This window comes from Mobula birostris, chromosome 5 (genome assembly GCF_030028105.1).
Source record: "Mobula birostris isolate sMobBir1 chromosome 5, sMobBir1.hap1, whole genome shotgun sequence".
Taxonomy (NCBI): domain Eukaryota; kingdom Metazoa; phylum Chordata; class Chondrichthyes; order Myliobatiformes; family Myliobatidae; genus Mobula; species Mobula birostris.
In genome coordinates, this window is record NC_092374.1 from 109,685,371 (window position 1) to 109,702,195 (window position 16,825).

The following is a 16,825-nucleotide window of genomic DNA, read 5'->3' on the forward strand; positions in this document are numbered from 1 at the left end:
ACCACTAATGAAGTATAGTCACTGCATGCCTTCTTCATGATTGCATCAATATGTTGGTTCCAGAACAGATCCTCTCAGGTGCAGATCCAGGAACTTGAACCTGCTCAGGTTCCACTCCTGAACCTTTAGTGAGAGCTGGTGTGTGTCCTTACAGCTTCTCCTTCCTGAAGCCCACAATCAGTTCCTTGCTCTTGCTGATATTAAATGCAAGGGTGTTGTTGAAACAACAGTAAGCCAGCTGATCTACCTCATTCATGCACATTTCCTCATTGCCATCTGAGACTTTGCCAACATCAGTCGTCATCAGCAAATTTATAGATGGCATTTGAGCTGTGTTTAGCCACACAGTCATGAGTGTAGAGAGAAAGGCTAACCACGTACCTTTGAAGTGTGCCTGTGCAAAGAGGAAATGTTAGTACTGACCTGTATTGACTGCAGCTTCCTGATGAAGTCAAGGTTCAGTTGTAAAGTACAGAGTCCAGGTTTTAGAAGCTTGGTGATCAATACTAAGGGGATCATACAGATATCCTTTATAAGCAGCTTTTCACAGTAAAAGGGAGATGTGTGGACACAAATATTAGAGGAGGTTATGAAGGGATAGAAAGAACAAGTTTTAATTTAAGGCACATAATCAAAAGGGTCAGAGTAACAGACGGATGCACGTTGTCCTGGAGTGATGGATGTACAGTGAGAGACTTCATGAATGACGGATGGTGGAGAGAGTGATCCTGCTTTTACTGACTAGTTGGAGCATCTTTAATAGTTTTTGAAGTGGGCTTTCAGCTTTATTTAGATGATGCAGGATTGACATTTCCAAATGCACAGGGAAGATGGAAGGAGGATAGCTCAAAATGGGCTGATTTACCAAACCCACCGAGTCACTTTCGAAGTTCAAAGTAAATTTACTCTCAAAGTACATATACTGTACATCACCATATATACTACCAAGAGCTTAATTTTCTTTCAGGCATTCAGAGTAGATACAAAGAACACAATAGAATCAATGAAAACTACCAGCATTCCCATTCATATCAATCTCATTTTATTCACCCCCCATTCTCTTCACCCCAACACGATTCTAACTCTCATTTGTAGTTAGGGGCAATTTACAGTGTCCTATTAACCTTAAAAAAACAGGGATAGTAAAGGCTTTAAGGAAAATAGGCCAAATGTGAGCAAATGGGGCTGCCTTGGCATGAGCCAGCTGGGCTGAACCGGGCCTATTTCTGTGCTTTCTAACCTCACGGCTCAGGGTCAGGGTCGTTTTATCAGTTTACATGCTGCTGCTCTGGCAGGAAGCTGAACAAGGCCTCAATGTCCACAAGGTCTCACTGTTCGGACAGCTGCTAAAACCAGATTCATTGTGAGCTCCCTGCATTCAGGCAAGATTGTGCTTCAGTGCAGAAGTGGTTTTACAGAACCTGAAGGTACCACATTCAACATTACCTCAGTGTTGGCTGCTCCAATGTCGTCTTAATTCATTGGCCAAGATGTGGCAAGAGAAGCTGAGGACTGTGATGGCTGAGCTACAGCACTGTGGACTGGGGAACCTTTCAGAGGGGAAGGGCAACAGCAATGACCTCATCATTTCGAAAGGCTCAGTGGAGGAAAAGGAAGTCCCATTGTCCATGACAAACTATAGTGAAGGCTGTGTGTGTCAGGGCAGGGGATGCAAAATATAAAGCATTAAGTGAGGCTTGGGGGGCGGGGCACAACTTTCCCCTTCCGCAAACTTGGAACATTGTGCGCAGTTCTGGTTGCCTCACTGGATGAGGGAGCTTTAGAGAGGGTGCAGAAGAAAGATGAGAGGTGACCACATTGAAAACTCTCGAATGTTGAAAGGCCTCGATGGAGTGCATGTGGAGAGGATGTTTCCTATAGTGGGAGGGGACAGCCTCAGAGTAGAGGGATGTCCATTTAAAAGAGAGATGAGAGTGGTGAGTTTGTGGAACTTGTTGCCTCAGGCAGCTGTGGAGGCCAAGTCTTTAGGTAAGTTTAAGCTGGAGGTTGATAGATTCTGGATTGGTCAGGGCATGAAGGGATATGGGGAGAAGGCAGGAGATCAGGGCTGAGAGGGAAAATGGATCAGCCATGATGAAATAGCACAGCAGACTTGTTGGGCCAAATGGCCTAATTCTGCTCCTATATCTTATGAAGTTTTAACAGAATACTGCCTGGATGGGAGAGTGTGTCTTCGGAGGAAAGGCTGAGCAAGCTTGGGCTTTTCTGTTCGGAGCAAAGGAGGATGAGAGGTGACTTGATAGAGGTGTACAAGATGATCAGAGACATAGATAGGGTAAGGAGCCAGCGCCTTCATTTCAAGGCAGCAGTGGCTATCTGGAGAGGGCATCATTTTAAGGTGATTGGAGGGATGTCAGAGGTAGGTTTTATTTTACAATTAGGGCAGTAGTTGTGTGGAACGCCCTGCCAGGGGTGGTGGAGTAGGGGCCCATACATTAGGGATATTCAAGAGACTTTGAGGAAGGCACATAAGGAAAGAAAAAATGGAGGATTATAGGGGAGGGAATGGTTTGACTGATCCTAAGAGTAGTTGAAAAGGTTGGCAAAACATTGTGGGCCGAAGGGCCTATACTGTGCTCGAATGTTCTATGTTCTATGTATGCATGAATACTTTTATTAGATTTACGGTACTTGAGAATTTGTAAAACATTACACGAGATGTTAAAGAGTCTATTAAATAAACACACAAATATGCACAGAATAGAGAGATATTGGCCACGTGTAGGCAGAAGGGATTTGATTAGTTAGGCATTTAATGACTAGTTTAATTAGTTTTGACACACATTATGAGCTGAAGGGTTTGATCTTGTGCTGTACTGTTCTGCACTATTACGTGGACTGTGCTGCCAGGGATAGTGCTAGAGGCAGGAACATTTAAGAAACTTTTAGATAGGTACTGAGATGATAGGAAAATGAAGGGCTATGTGAGAGGGAAGGGTCAGAGTAATCTTGGACAGGGTTAAAGGCTGGCAGAACATCAAAGGCTGAAAGGCTTGTACTGTGCTGTATTGATCTAATATGTATTTACATCTATTGCCTTTGTTAATGAGAACTGAGATTTGTCAAGTTTGAGAGACAAATGATATCGAAATTTGCATGTGATTTACTGCATCACACTAATATATAGTTGGCGTAACTCTTCAGTGCTAGAGAAAGGTTTATTATATATGGTCGGGTGTTGTAGAAGCAATTAATTGAGTTTATTGTTATCAGAAGTGCATGCTGTCAAATTGTTAAGCCTAATTTATTTTGTAGTGTCGTTGAGAGGATTAGAAAAGAAACAGCTTCATGTTTAGTTAAAATTAGAGTTGCTGATTGAGGATATAGATTTTGTAAACACTTAGCTATTTGCCTGACTTTATATATAAACAGTTATTTGAGAAAAATAATTTAATATATGCATATCATCGTTGCAGTCATGGGTTTATTACACATTTTTTCATTAGGGGGAATCAAAGACAAAGAATATATCCTGTGGGTAATCTCACTTGATATTTTATGCGTTCCATGAGGATATTAATTTGGTTCCAATTAGTGTCCAATTATGGACACATCAACACACTCACCAGGAACTAGATTGAAATTCCTTCACGCTGATTTCACTGCAAGCACTTTAAAAAGGCTCAAGGCAATTTGTTCATTCTTAAAGTCTGATCTAGTTTCAATCAAAATACTGTGTTCCAACACATCGTACTATCCACCCACTTGCAAATAAAGCTTCCCAAAAAGGTACTTGGTAAAATAATGGAGAAATGGGGTCTTGGAAGAATCTGTCAGCAACGAAGGAAAAGCAATCATTAGCCGCGATCAGTATGAATACAAATGGACATTGTTATGCACAAGTAGTAAAATACTACTCTCAGTGGCCACCTCATTAGGTAAATGAGTGGAATCCTGTGTGGTCGTTTGCTTCTGTAGCCCATCCACTTCGTGGTATGTGTTGTGCATTCAGAGACGCTCTTCTGCACATCACTGTTGTAATGCATGGTTATCTGAGTTACTGTCAGCTTGAATCAGTCTGGCCATTCTCCTCTAACCTCTCTCATTAACAAAGTGTTTTCACCCACAGAACTGCCACTCACTGGACTTCTGTTTTGGCTTTTCTTATTTTTCTCTGTAAACCCTAAAGACTGTTGTGCATGAAAATCCCAGGAGGTCAGCAGTTTCTGAGAAACTCAAAACACCCCAACTGGCACCAACTTTTATGCTGGCACTGTGAAGCATTACACAAACTGTTACGTTACAGTGCTACAATATTTGGCTGTCAAAAAGGCTTTCAACTTGGCACCTATCAGTCTGAATCTTTACCCCTCACTGTGGATTCTGCCTGGCTAACTGAGTTTTGCAGCCCTTGCTTATATTTAGTGACAATGTTAGAGCCAGTGGAAGTGGAAATAATTAAGTGATTTCACAACAGAGTAGTAAAGCCCTCCCTACCATTGAGAACATCTACAAGGAGTGCTGCCACAGGAAAGCAGTATCCGTCATCAAGGACCTCCACCATCCAGGCCATGCTCTCTTCTCACTGCTGCTATCAGGAAGGCGGTACAGGAGCCTCAGGATCCACACCATCAGGTTCAGGAACAGTGAAAAACCCTCAACCATCAGGCTTTTACATAGAAACATACATAGAAAATAGGTGCAGGAGTAGGCCATTCGGCCCTTCGAGCCTGCACCGCCATTTATTATGATCATGGCTGATCATCCAACTCAGAACCCCGCCCCAGCCTTCCCTCCATACCCCCTGACCCCCGTAGCCACAAGGGCCATATCTAACTTTTGAACCAGAAGGGATAATTACACTTCACTTCACTCAACCTATCACCAAACTATGAGCTCATTTTCAAGGACTTCTCATGACATGTTCTCAATATTTATTGCTTATTTATGTATTTATTATTATCAATATTATTTCTTTTTTGCTGTTTAGATTTGCACAGTGTGCTGTCTTTTATACATTGTCTGTCAGTCCTTTTGAATGTGTCCTTCAAGTCAAGTCGTCACTTTTTATTGTTATTTCGACCATAACTGCTGGTACAGTACACAGTAAAAATAAGACAACATTTTTCAGGACCATGGTGCTACATGAAACAATACAAAAACTACACTAGACTACAGACTTACCCAGGACTGAAAAAAGTGCACAAAACAGTGCAGGCATTACAATAAATAATAAACAAGACAATAGGCACAGTAGAGGGCAGTAGGTTGGTGTCAGTCCAGGCTCTGGGTGTTGAGGAGTCTGATGGCTTGGGGGAAGAAACTGTTACATAGTCTGGTCATGAGAGCCTAAATGCTTCAGTGCCTTTTGCCAGATGGCATGAGGGAGAAGAGTTTATATGAGGGGTGCATAGGGTCCTTCATAATGCTGCTGGCTTTACGGATGCAATGTGTGGTGTAAATGTCTGTAGTGGCAGGAAGAAAGACCCCGAAGATCTTCTCAGCTGACCTCACTATCCGCTACAGGGTCTTGCGATCTGAGATTGTGCAATTTCCGAACCAGGCAGTGATGCAGCTGCTCTGGATGCTCTCAATACAACCTCTGTAGAATGTGGTGAGGCTGGGGGGGTGGGAGGTGGACTTTTCTCAGCCTTCGCAGAAAGCCTTCAACAATTCTATTGTGTTTCTTGTATTTATTGTGAATGCCTGCATGAAAATGAATATCAAGGTGGTATATGATGACATATTTGTACTTTGATAATAAATTTACTTTGAACTTTGCCCTTTGACCTACATATGGTCCTGATTTGGTTGCATGGAGTCTGTACATTCCCCGTTTCCAGGTGCGGCAGCTTCCTTCTGCTATCCACAGATGTGTTTCAACAGCTAACCGGCTACAGCAAATTTCCTCAAATCAGAATCAGGTTGATTATCACTAACATACAGTATGTCATGAAATATTTTTGTTTTGTGGCAGCAGTACACTGCATTACATAAGAATTACTATAAATTAAAATGAGAATATATGAAAAATAAATAAATAGTGCAAAAGAGAGGAAAATAGTGAGGTAGTTTTCATAGGTTCATGGGCTGTTCAGGAATGTGATGGTAGAGAGGAAAAACTGTTCCTAAAATGCTATGTGTGCATCTTTAGACCCCCCCACCATATTTCCTCCCTGACGATTGTAATGAGAAGATGGCATGTCCTGGATGGTGAGGGTCATTCATGATAGATGCTGCATCCTTGGGGCATCTCCTTTTGAAGGTATACTCAATGGTGAGGAAGCAAATGTCCAAGAAGGAACTGAGTGAGTCTACAAGCCTCTAAAGCCTCTTGTGATTCTGTGCTTCTGAGTCTTCATACCAGGCGATGGTGTAATCAGATCGATTGGTCTCCATGCTTCATCAGTACGAAGTTACCAACCTTGGTGACATACCAAATTTCCTTAAACTCCAAATGAAGTATAGCCATGGGGCACATCTTCTTGTATCGAACTGTGGATGTGGCAAAAGCATTTAAAGGGAACGGATAAGTGTGTGAGAGAGTAAGTTGTGTGACTAGAGGAAAATAAAAGGGAGAATAGCCCTGAGAGAATTGCTGTGCTGTGAGACAGCATAGCCTGATGGCTGAATGGTCTCTTTCTATGTTGGAACATAGAACTACAGCAGAGGAACAGGCCCTTTGGCCCAGAGTGTTGTGCCAAACCAATTAAATTAGTTATTAAATGGCCAACTGAACTAATCTCTTCTCCCTATGCAATGTCCAATTCCTTCCTCACATTCATGTGCCTATCGAAATGTTTATTCAAAGTGCCTCTACCACCACTCCAAGCAGCACATTCCATGACCTCTGTTTATAAATACTTGCCCCTCACCTCTCCTTTGAAATGACCCCCTCCCACCTTAAATGCAAGCCCTCTAGTATAAGACATTTCAACCCTGGGAACAAGGTACTGTTTGTCTATTCTATCTATGTCTGTCTGTCATGGTCCGGATCGGGGTCCCTTTAAATTTACCTTGTTTATGTTACGATCTGGACCATTGATTCCCTGTTTCCCGTGTCCCTCAACCTTGGTGATTAGAGGCAATTAACACTCGGCTGAACCGGTAGTTTATAGTCTCCGGCTTTCAGCTGTTCGGTGCAGGAGCATCTGCAAAGTCACGGCGTGCCAGTGTCATCTGGCTGGAGCAAGCCTTGTCTCCGCCCGAAGCGAGTGCCAGTAATTCGCCTTTCCTCACCGGAGCAACTCTGTCCAGTTACCTCGCCGAAGTGAGCCTGCAAAGTTTCCTCACCGAGGTGGATCTGTCCATTAACCCGCCGGAGGGAATCAAGAACCACTGTCTACTGTTCCCGGGTCGAGTTGAGAGCTCGCCACTACTCGGAGGCTCCAAGCACCACATCCTGGCTCCGGCGGCATCCAAGTACCACGTCCACGTCCTGGCTCCGGCGGCATCCAAGTAGCATGTCCACGTCCTGGCTCCGGCGGCATCCAAGTTCCACGTCCACGTACCGGCTCCGGCGGCATCCAAGTACCACATCCACGTCCTGGCTCCGGCGGCATCCAAGTACCACGTCCACGTCCTGGCTCCGGCGGCATCCAAGTACCACGTCCACGTCCTGGCTCCGGCGGCATCCAAGTAGCACATCCACTTCCTGGCTCCGCCGGCATCCAAGTAGCATGTCCACGTCCTGGCTCCGGCGGCATCCAAGTACCACGTCCACTTCCTGGCTCCGGCGGCATCCGAGTAGCACATCCGCGTCCTGGCTCCGGCGGCATCTAAGTAGCACATCCACGTCCTTGCCCTGGCAGCGTTCAAGTACCACGTCCACGTCCTGGCCCTGGCGGCATTCAAGTACCATGTCAAGTCCTTGCCCTGGCGGCTTTCAAGTACCATGTCAAGTCCCGGCCCTGGCGGCCTGTGATTCCTGTCCTACCCCCTTGTCTGAATCCTTTCTCTGCCCCCCTCGCCTCTAGCCCTCGCCTGCACTTCAGTCTAGTTCCATCACCGGAGCTAGACAGGTATTGTCTGGTATTCATTCGTGTTAGCCTTGTCTTGTCTTGTCCTCACCTCCGTGAGCGTAAGTCTGGCCGTCTTGCCGTTGCCCCACGGGGAGTCATCTCTTGTCCTGTCCTCGCCCCCGTGGGGTAAGTCAGGCCGTCTTGCCGTTGCCCCGCGGGGAGTCGTGTCTTGTCTTGTCTTGTCCTTGCCTCCGTGGGGTAAGTCAGGCCATCTTGCCGTTGCCCCGTGGGGGGTTATGTCTTGTCGTGTCTTGTCCTCGCCTCTGTGGGGTAATTCAGGCCGTCTTGCTGTTGCCCCGCGGAGGGTCATGAGTCCCGGCCCTATGTCCTGTACCCAAGGAGGGGGGTCCTGGCTCTCTGTTCTGTGTATATGTCCAAGGTTCCATGTACCTGCTCTCCCGAGACCGAGGCTCTGTTTTCCATGTTCCTCCTCTCCCTAGCCCATGTCATGTCCATGCCTGGTTCTGGGGTCCGAGCCTGAAGAAGGACCCAGGTACTGGGTCCTTGCCCAGTCTCAGGCTCGGAGTCCATACCCTAGCCTCTTCATGTCTCTAGTTCTGGGAGCCGATTCCGAGTCCAAGCACAGACCCTTGGTCCTAGCCTAGTCGTAGTCCTAAGTCCTTATCCTGTTCGCTATTCCTGCTTCTGTCTTGCTCTCCTGGTATCGTACAATAAACTAAACCTAAGTAACCTCGCAAGATGTGTCTTTCATTTGGGTCCACCCTTGCTCCCAAAGCCGTCGCCATTGTGACACTGTCATATTCTTATGAACTATCAGATCTCCCCTCAGCTTCCACTGCTCCAGAGGAAACAAGTTTGTCTAACCTCTCATTATAGCAAAGGCCCTCTAATTCAGGCATCAACCCGGTAACCCTCTTCTGCACTCCCTCTAAAACCACGACATCCTACCTATAATGGGCGACCAGACCTGCATACAATATTTCAGATGCAGCCTAACAGAGCTTTATAAAGCTAGAACATAATTTCTTGGCTTCTAAACTCAATGTGTCAACTAATAAAGTACGAGTGTTACGGGTAATAAAGTACATCAGCACATTAATCAAAAACAAGTTTGTTTAAGGAAGCAACAAATATATTTCTGTCACTTGATGACTGACATAACCAAATGGAGAGTTTTTTCAGTGTTATTACCTACCATTACTGGACAGAACCACTGCCATATATTCCTGATAGTAGGAGTCCACGTAAAGCAGTACGCTGGGGATGTGTGTTGTCCGGAAGCTGAAAGCAATGTTCTCCCTTGAAAGAGTCAGATCAGAGTAGATGGCAGACAGATGGGTGCTAGTATTCCGAGTAATTCCATACGATTCATGGAAGTTGTAGATCACTGACGTCCCAGCTTCCAGGAGGGCAGAAACCTCTGAGAAAAGGAAGAGGAAGCAGCGTCAACAGACATTTAAAGGCCATTCATGATCAGAAGGAATTCAGTAAATACAAGAGGGAAAACAAGAGATTATACAGATGCTGGGAACTTTGAGAAACACACACAAAGTTCTGGACTGACTCAGCAAGACAGGCAGCTTCTATGGAGAGGAATAAGCAATGGACGTTTTGGGCCAAGACCCTTCATGATGGTTGGAGAGGAAGGGGGAAGAAGCCAGAATAAGAAGGGGGGGGAGGGGAAGGAATACAAGCAAGCAGGTGAGCAATGTGTGGGATGAGTTGGTGGGGAGGGTGTATGAAATAAGAAGCTGGGAGGCAATAAGTGGAAAATGTAAAGGGTTGAAAAAGAAGGAATTTGATACGAGTTAATAGAGGACCATGGGAAAAGGAGAAGCACCAGAGGGAGCTGAAGGGCAGGTGAGAAGAGAAGGGGTAAAAAAAGAAGCCAAAATAATGGTGCCGGAGGATTGGAGAGTGGCTCACGTTGTTCCGTTGTTTAAAAAAGCATCGAAAAGTAATCCAGGAAATCATAGGCTGGTAAGTTTGACGTCGATAGTGGGTAAGTTATTGGAGAGAGTACTAAGAGACAGAATCTACAAGCATTTGGATAGACAGGGACTTATTAGGGAGAGTCAACATGGCTTTGTGCATGGTAGGTCATGTTTGACCAATCTATTGGAGTTTTTCGAGGAGGTTACCAGGAAAGTAGATGAAGGGAAGGCAATGGATATTGTCTACATGGATTTCAGTAAGGCCTTTGAGAAGGTCCCGCGTGGGAGGTTAGTTAGGAAAATTCAGTGGCTAGGTATACATGGAGAGGTGGTAAATTGGATTGGACATTGGCTCAATGGAAGAAGACAAAGAGTGGTAGTAGAGAATCGCTTCTCCGAGTGGAGGCCTGTGACTAGTGGTGTGCCACAGGGATCAGTGCTGGGTCCATTGTTATTTGTCATTTATATCAATGATCTGGATGATAATGTGGTAAACTGGATCAGCAAATTTGCTGATGATACAAAGATTGGAGGTGTAGTAGACAGTGAGGAAGGTTTTCAGAGCCTGCAGAGGGACTTGGACCAGCTGGAAAAATGGGCTGAAAAATGGTAGATGGAGTTTAATACAGACAAGTGTGAGGTATTGCACGTTGGAAGGACAAACCAAGGTAGAACATACAGGGTTAATGGTAAGGCACTGAGTAGTGCAGTGGAACAGAGGGATCTGGGAATACAGATACAAAATTCCCTAAAAGTGGCATCACAGGTAGATAGGGTCGTAAAGAGACCTTTTGGTACATTGGCCTTTATTAATTAAAGTATTGAATATAAGAGCTAGAATGTTATGATGAGGTTGTATAAGGCATTGGTGAGGCTGAATCTGGAGTGTTCAGTTTTGGTCACCAAATTACAGGAAGGATATAAATAAGGTTGAAAGAGTGCAGAGAAGGTTTACAAGGATGTTGCCGGGACTTGAGAAACTCAGTTACAGAGAAAGGTTGAATAGGTTGGGACTTTATTCCCTGAAGCGTAGAAGAATGAGGGGAGATTTGATAGAGGTATATAAAATTATGATGGGTATAGATAGAGTGAATGCAAGCAGGCTTTTTCCATTGAGGCAAAGGGAGAAGAAAACCAGAGGACATGGGTTAAGGATGAGGGGGGAAAAGTTTAAAGGGAACATTAGCGGGGGCTTCTTCACACAGAGAGTGGTGAGAGTATGGAATGAGCTGCCAGACGAGGTGGTAAATGCGGGTTCTTTTTTAACATTTAAGAATAAATTGGACAGATACATGGATGGGAGGTGTATGGAGGGATATGGTCCATATGCAGGTCAGCGGGACTAGGCAGAAAATGGTTCGGCACAGCCAAGAAAGGCCAAAGGGCCTGTTTCTGTGCTGTAGTTTTTCTAGGTTTCTATAAGGAATGGAAAAAGAAAGATATGGGAGGAGGAGTAATTATTGGAGGTTAGAGATATCAATGTTCGCATGGCTCCGGGGTTGAACATCTAATGGTTTTTTTTTCTCACTTTTCTTTGCTTTAGTAGGTTTTTTTCCCTCTTTTTTTGTCACCAAAATTTTTTCAATCTTTAAAACAATGTTTTTTTTCTTGAGACATTGTAAGTGTTGCCTACTTTGATGTACTCTTGTTAATTTTGAATAATGATAATAAAAAAGATTTGAAAAGAAAAGAAAGAAAGAAATCAATGTTCATGCCATAGAGTTGGAGGCTACCCAGATGGAATATGAGGTGTCACTCCTCCTGTCTGAGTGTGCCCTCAATGTGGCAGAGGAGGAGGTTATGGAGCAATATGTTTGAATGGGAATGGGGAGCCGAATTGAAATGCTGGCCATTACAAAACCCTGCCTTTTGTGGCAGATGGAGCAAAGCTCTGATGAAATAAATTAATTTATAAACACCTTCAAGTGACAATTAACACAAAGATGACAAGAAACACTGATCTATCCTTTTGTTTCAGCTAAAGGCAGCAATTCATTTCATTTCACCCTATTCATACAACCCCATTCAAATGCTTAAAATGCCAGCCATCCCTGTTGTAAATCTGAGGGGTCAGATGCAAAGTGCATCCAGGTTTTATTTACCTGTAATACAGGTCTAATCATATTCTCTGTAGATAATGATAGAAATACAAAAGCATAGGAGTTATATCAAATATTATTGTGTTATTGGGATCACAAAAGATTGCAGATGCTGGAATCTGGATCAACAAGCAATCTGCTGGAGGAATTCAACGTGTTAAGCAGCATCTGTGGGAAAAATGCAATTGACAATGTTTTGGGTTGGAATGCTGCATCAAGACTTAGAGGGGAGATGGGCAGTACACGAAGGAGAAAGGAAGTAATAAAAAAGGAGTCTTAGGTGATCGGAATTAGTTTATTATTGTCATGTTCAAAGATACAGTGAAAAGCTTGTCTTCCATTCTATTTATAGTCCATATCACTATACAGTTCATTGAGGTAGAATGAAGGAAAACAATAACAATGCAGAATAAAGTGTAAAATCTACAAAGAAAAAGCAGTGCAGGTGAACAATAAAGTGTAAGATCCTGATGAGTTTGAATGTGAGGATATTGTACAAGAAGTTATCCCCTCTGCCTCAAGAGCCTGATGACTGAGGCATAATAATTGTTCTTGAATCTGGTGGTGTGGGTTCTAAGGTTCCTGTACCTCCTTCCTGATGGTAGCAGTGAGAAGAGCGCATGACCTGGTTGGTGGAGGTCCCTGATGAATGGTGCTTTCTTGCGACAACATTCCATATTGACGTGTTCAATGGTGAAGGGCCTCAGACAGAATCCAATACATGACAAGAAGCTGCATCAGAGAGCATTTAATCCATACCCCCACATCAGAAGACTTTGGACTGTGGGAGAGAAGGGGGGCACCCAGGGGAAACCCATGCATTCTACAGGGAGGATGTACAGACTCCTTACAGATGATGTCAGAATTGAAATCTGAACTCTATCACCCTGAGCTACAGAAATTCAGCATGTCCCCTTTGACCCTCACCAATTTTTATTGATGCACCACTGAAATCATCCTATACGGATGCATCATGGCTTGGAGTAGCAATTGGATCATGGCTGCAAAAAGCTGCAGAATATTTGACATAGTCCATCATGGAAAGCAGCTTCTACTTCATGGATATTGTCTTCACTTCATTACTGCTGAGGTAAAGCAGACAGTACAACGAAAGATCTGACCCCATTGGGCATTCCCTCTTCTCCTCCCTCACATCAGGTAGAAGGTACTAATACCTGAAAACACGTACCACCAGGCTCAACTTCTATCCTGCTGGCTATATTTAAAGAGCAGGTTGATAGTTTCTTGATTAGTAAGGATATCAAATGTTATGGAGAGAAGGCAGGAGAATGCGGTTGAAAGGGATAATAAATCAGCTATAATAGAATGGTGGAGCAGACTCGATGGGCTAAATGACCTGATTATATTCCTATATCTTCTGGTCTTATAGTTGTAAGGCTATTGGGTCATTCCCTATTATAAGATGCACAACTGACCTCATAATGGCCTGCACCTTTCTGACCACCTGCCCTGCTCTTTTGCTGCAGTTAAACACTTTATTCTGCTACCCCCCCCCCGCCTTTGTTCATATTGTACTGCATCAACGCAATGCTGTAATGAATTGATCTGTAGGGACTGCGTGTAAGACAATGTTTTTCACAGTACCTCGGTAAATGTGACAATAAAAAAACAATTTACGAATTTATATTAACCAGCTGGGTGTCAGGGTGGAGGTACTGTATGTCTCTACCAAAAGAGGTGTAGGGCACTCCTTCCCTCCGCTAGTCAGAAGGTCACCCTTAGGTAAGGAGTAGCACGTGCTTAGCCACCTCTCCCCCCTCCGCCCCCCAATAATCAGGGTCGTGTGAAGCCACAGGAGCAGGAGGTGGATGGTCATATGGTCACATGAATAGCTGAAGCACATGATAAGTCCTGATTATGTGACCACTGACGCCAGGCAGACAATCTCAAAAGGGTATTAACAATAGCTAGGATCGCCCATCTTGTAAAGACATTGCCTAGAAGAAGACAATAGCAAACTAGGTCTGTAGAAAAATTTACCAAGAATAATCATGGTTATGACCATGATCGCCTACATCATATGATACAGCACATACTAATGATGATATTAATTAAAATCTTGTCCTCTTGACTCTGAAATTCACTCCAATGACCAACAACTTAGGATGAATTTCCACAAAAACTAACAGGTTAATTTCAATTATTACAGTTCAACAGGTTACAGGAGAGGCCTACATTTCATAAGTATTTCAAAGGCTATGAAACATTTTGTGGTACAGATGAAAGGTCTTGGCCTGAAACATCAGCTCTTTATTTCTCTTCATAGATGTTGTTCAGTTCCTCCAGTATTTTTATGTATCTTGCTCTGGATTTCCAGTATCTGCAGAATCTCTTGCATTTATGACCTGTCCTGAGATTGTGGCAGGTGATACAGAATATAAATATTCATCCTAAATTGTTGAGGACAATGATGCCATTAATTCTTGATGGAAGGAACACTTCCAGGAGCTACTTAATCACAATACCATTGTTGACACTGAAGTTATCAATCAGCTCCCTCAACGACCCATGAAAGTGGATGTGAGTAAGCCTCCTGGTATCAAAGGGGTGCGACAGCTTGCAAGAAATTGAGGAACAACAAGGCCACTGGCCTGTTGGAAATCCAGCAGAAATCCTTAAGGAAGGTGGCACCAATCTTTTAAGTCATATTCATGACCTGCTTGACAAGATCTGGAACTAGGAGAAGATTCCAGCCGAATTCAGGGATGCTCTGATTGTCACACTCCTCAAAAAGGATGACAAAGCTGACTGCGGAAATTACAGAGGCCTCTCCCTCCTCTCTACAACAGGAAAGGTACTCACCAAATTTTATGTGACCAGCTTTCACCTCTGGCAGAAGATCTCCAGCCTGAGTCTCAATGTGGTTTCCGTCCAGCCAGAGGAACATCTGACATGATTCTTACAGCATTTCAATTGCAGGAGAAAGCTCAGAAACAAAATTTCCCACTTTACATGGCCATCACAGGGATAAGCATAGAGACAAAAGCATTTGACTCTGTAAATCATCATGCCCTTCTGGCAGGTACTGTCCAAAATCGGGTGCCTGGACAACTACCTCAAGGTCTTACACAATGATATGAGTGTAACAGTCATTAGCAACAGTGGCTCTGAAACAGCACCTTTTAAGGTTGAAACTGGGGTGCATCATTGCCCCAACTCTGTTTACTATTTTCATTGCAACCATTCTTCATCTCCCAGAAGACCTTTCACAAGGAGTCCAGATTCTCAACAGGACCGATGGGGGGCTCTTTAACCTTAACAGGTTCAAGGCAAAGAGCAAGGTGTCAACTACTTCCATCATGGAGCTCCAATATGCAGAAGTCAACTCTATCATATCATAGCTCACTCTGCGGAGGATCTGCACTGCATAATAGATGCTTTTGCCAGAGCATACAAGCTCCTGGGACTTAATCTAAACATCACGAAAACCCAAGTCCTGCACCAACCTGTTCCAGATCAGGCTCCTAAACCTCCAAACATCCAAGCTGACAACACCCCTTTGGAGTTCCCTGATCATTTCCCATATCTTGGCAGCCTTTTTTTTTCAAGAGCCAACATTAACCCTGAAATAAATCACAGGATAAGCTGTGTGAGTGGAGCTTTTGCCGGGCTGAGAAAGAAAGCTTTTGAAGATTGGGATACCAACACTGAGCTTCTGGTCTATAAAGCTATAGTCCTCCCCTCCTTCCTATATGGAGCAGAGTCATGGACAACATACAGCAGGCGTATGAAATCCCCAGAAACTTACCATCAAAGATGCCTTCGAAAGATTTTGAGAGATAGCTGGAAGGACAGAGGTACTAACTCCAGTATCCAGGAGGAAACTAACATTAACTCCATAGCCACAATCGTGACTCAACACCAATTGCGATGGGTCGGCCACATCATCGGTATGCCTGATTCCCACCTCCCTAAACAACTCCTGTTCAGCCAACCCAAGGATGCAAAGTGCACTCTTGGAAGGCAGAAAAAGCGGTTCAAGGACAATATCAAGACCCAGCTGAATAAGTGCCACAACAACCTGAATGGATGGGTGAAATTAGCACAGGATAGGAAAAGCTGAGAAGGACTGTGTATGAGACGACTGCACAGCTCGAAGAATGCCTCCGCCATGCCACTGAGACTAAGCAGCTTCAGTGTAAGGAGAGACTGGGAAAGGCCCAACCAGCTACACCGACCACGACCTCAATGACCAACACCAGCCAACACTGCAATAGGACTTGTAGATCACAGATCAGCCTCTTCAGTCATCTCAGGACCCACAAGTAACCAGATCAACCACCAGGAGAAGAATCACACTTGAGTACAAATAATCATTGATGATGATGATGAACGTAACATCCAGACTAGGATATCATTTCGCTGAACACCTATGCTCTGTCCACCAGAGAAAGCAGGATCTCCCAGTGGCCACACATTTTAATTCCACGTCCCGTTCCCATTCTGATATGTCTATCCACGGCCTCCTCTACTGTAAAGGTTGGAGAAACAACACCTTATATTCCGTCCGGGTAGCCTCCAACCTGATGGCATGAACATTGACTTCTCAAACTTCCGCTAATGCCCCACCTCCCCATCGCACCCCATCCGTTATTTATTTAAATACACACATTCTTTTTCTTTTTCTCTCTGTCCTTTTTCTCCCTCTGTCCCTCTGACTATACCCCTTGCCCATCCTCTGGGTCCCCCCCCCCACCTTGTCTTTCTCCCTGGGCCTCCTGTCGCATGATCCTCTCATATCCCTTTTGCCAATCACCTGTCCAGCTCTTGGCTCCATCCCTCCCCCTCCTGTCTTCTCCTATCATTTTGGATCTCCCCCTCCCTCTCC

The 16,825-nt window shown here is 44.4% G+C and overlaps 1 protein-coding gene across 1 annotated transcript in view; it reads right to left on the reverse strand.

Moving 5' to 3' along the window:
* The window catches only part of LOC140198396 (contactin-associated protein-like 5), a 1,159,251-nt gene that overhangs the window by 115,239 nt on the left and 1,027,187 nt on the right, over positions 1-16,825 (reverse strand). The window contains exon 19 of the mRNA XM_072259489.1: positions 9,139-9,363. Coding sequence (XP_072115590.1) covers positions 9,139-9,363 — 225 coding nt within the window. The remainder of the gene's footprint in view (positions 1-9,138; positions 9,364-16,825) is intronic.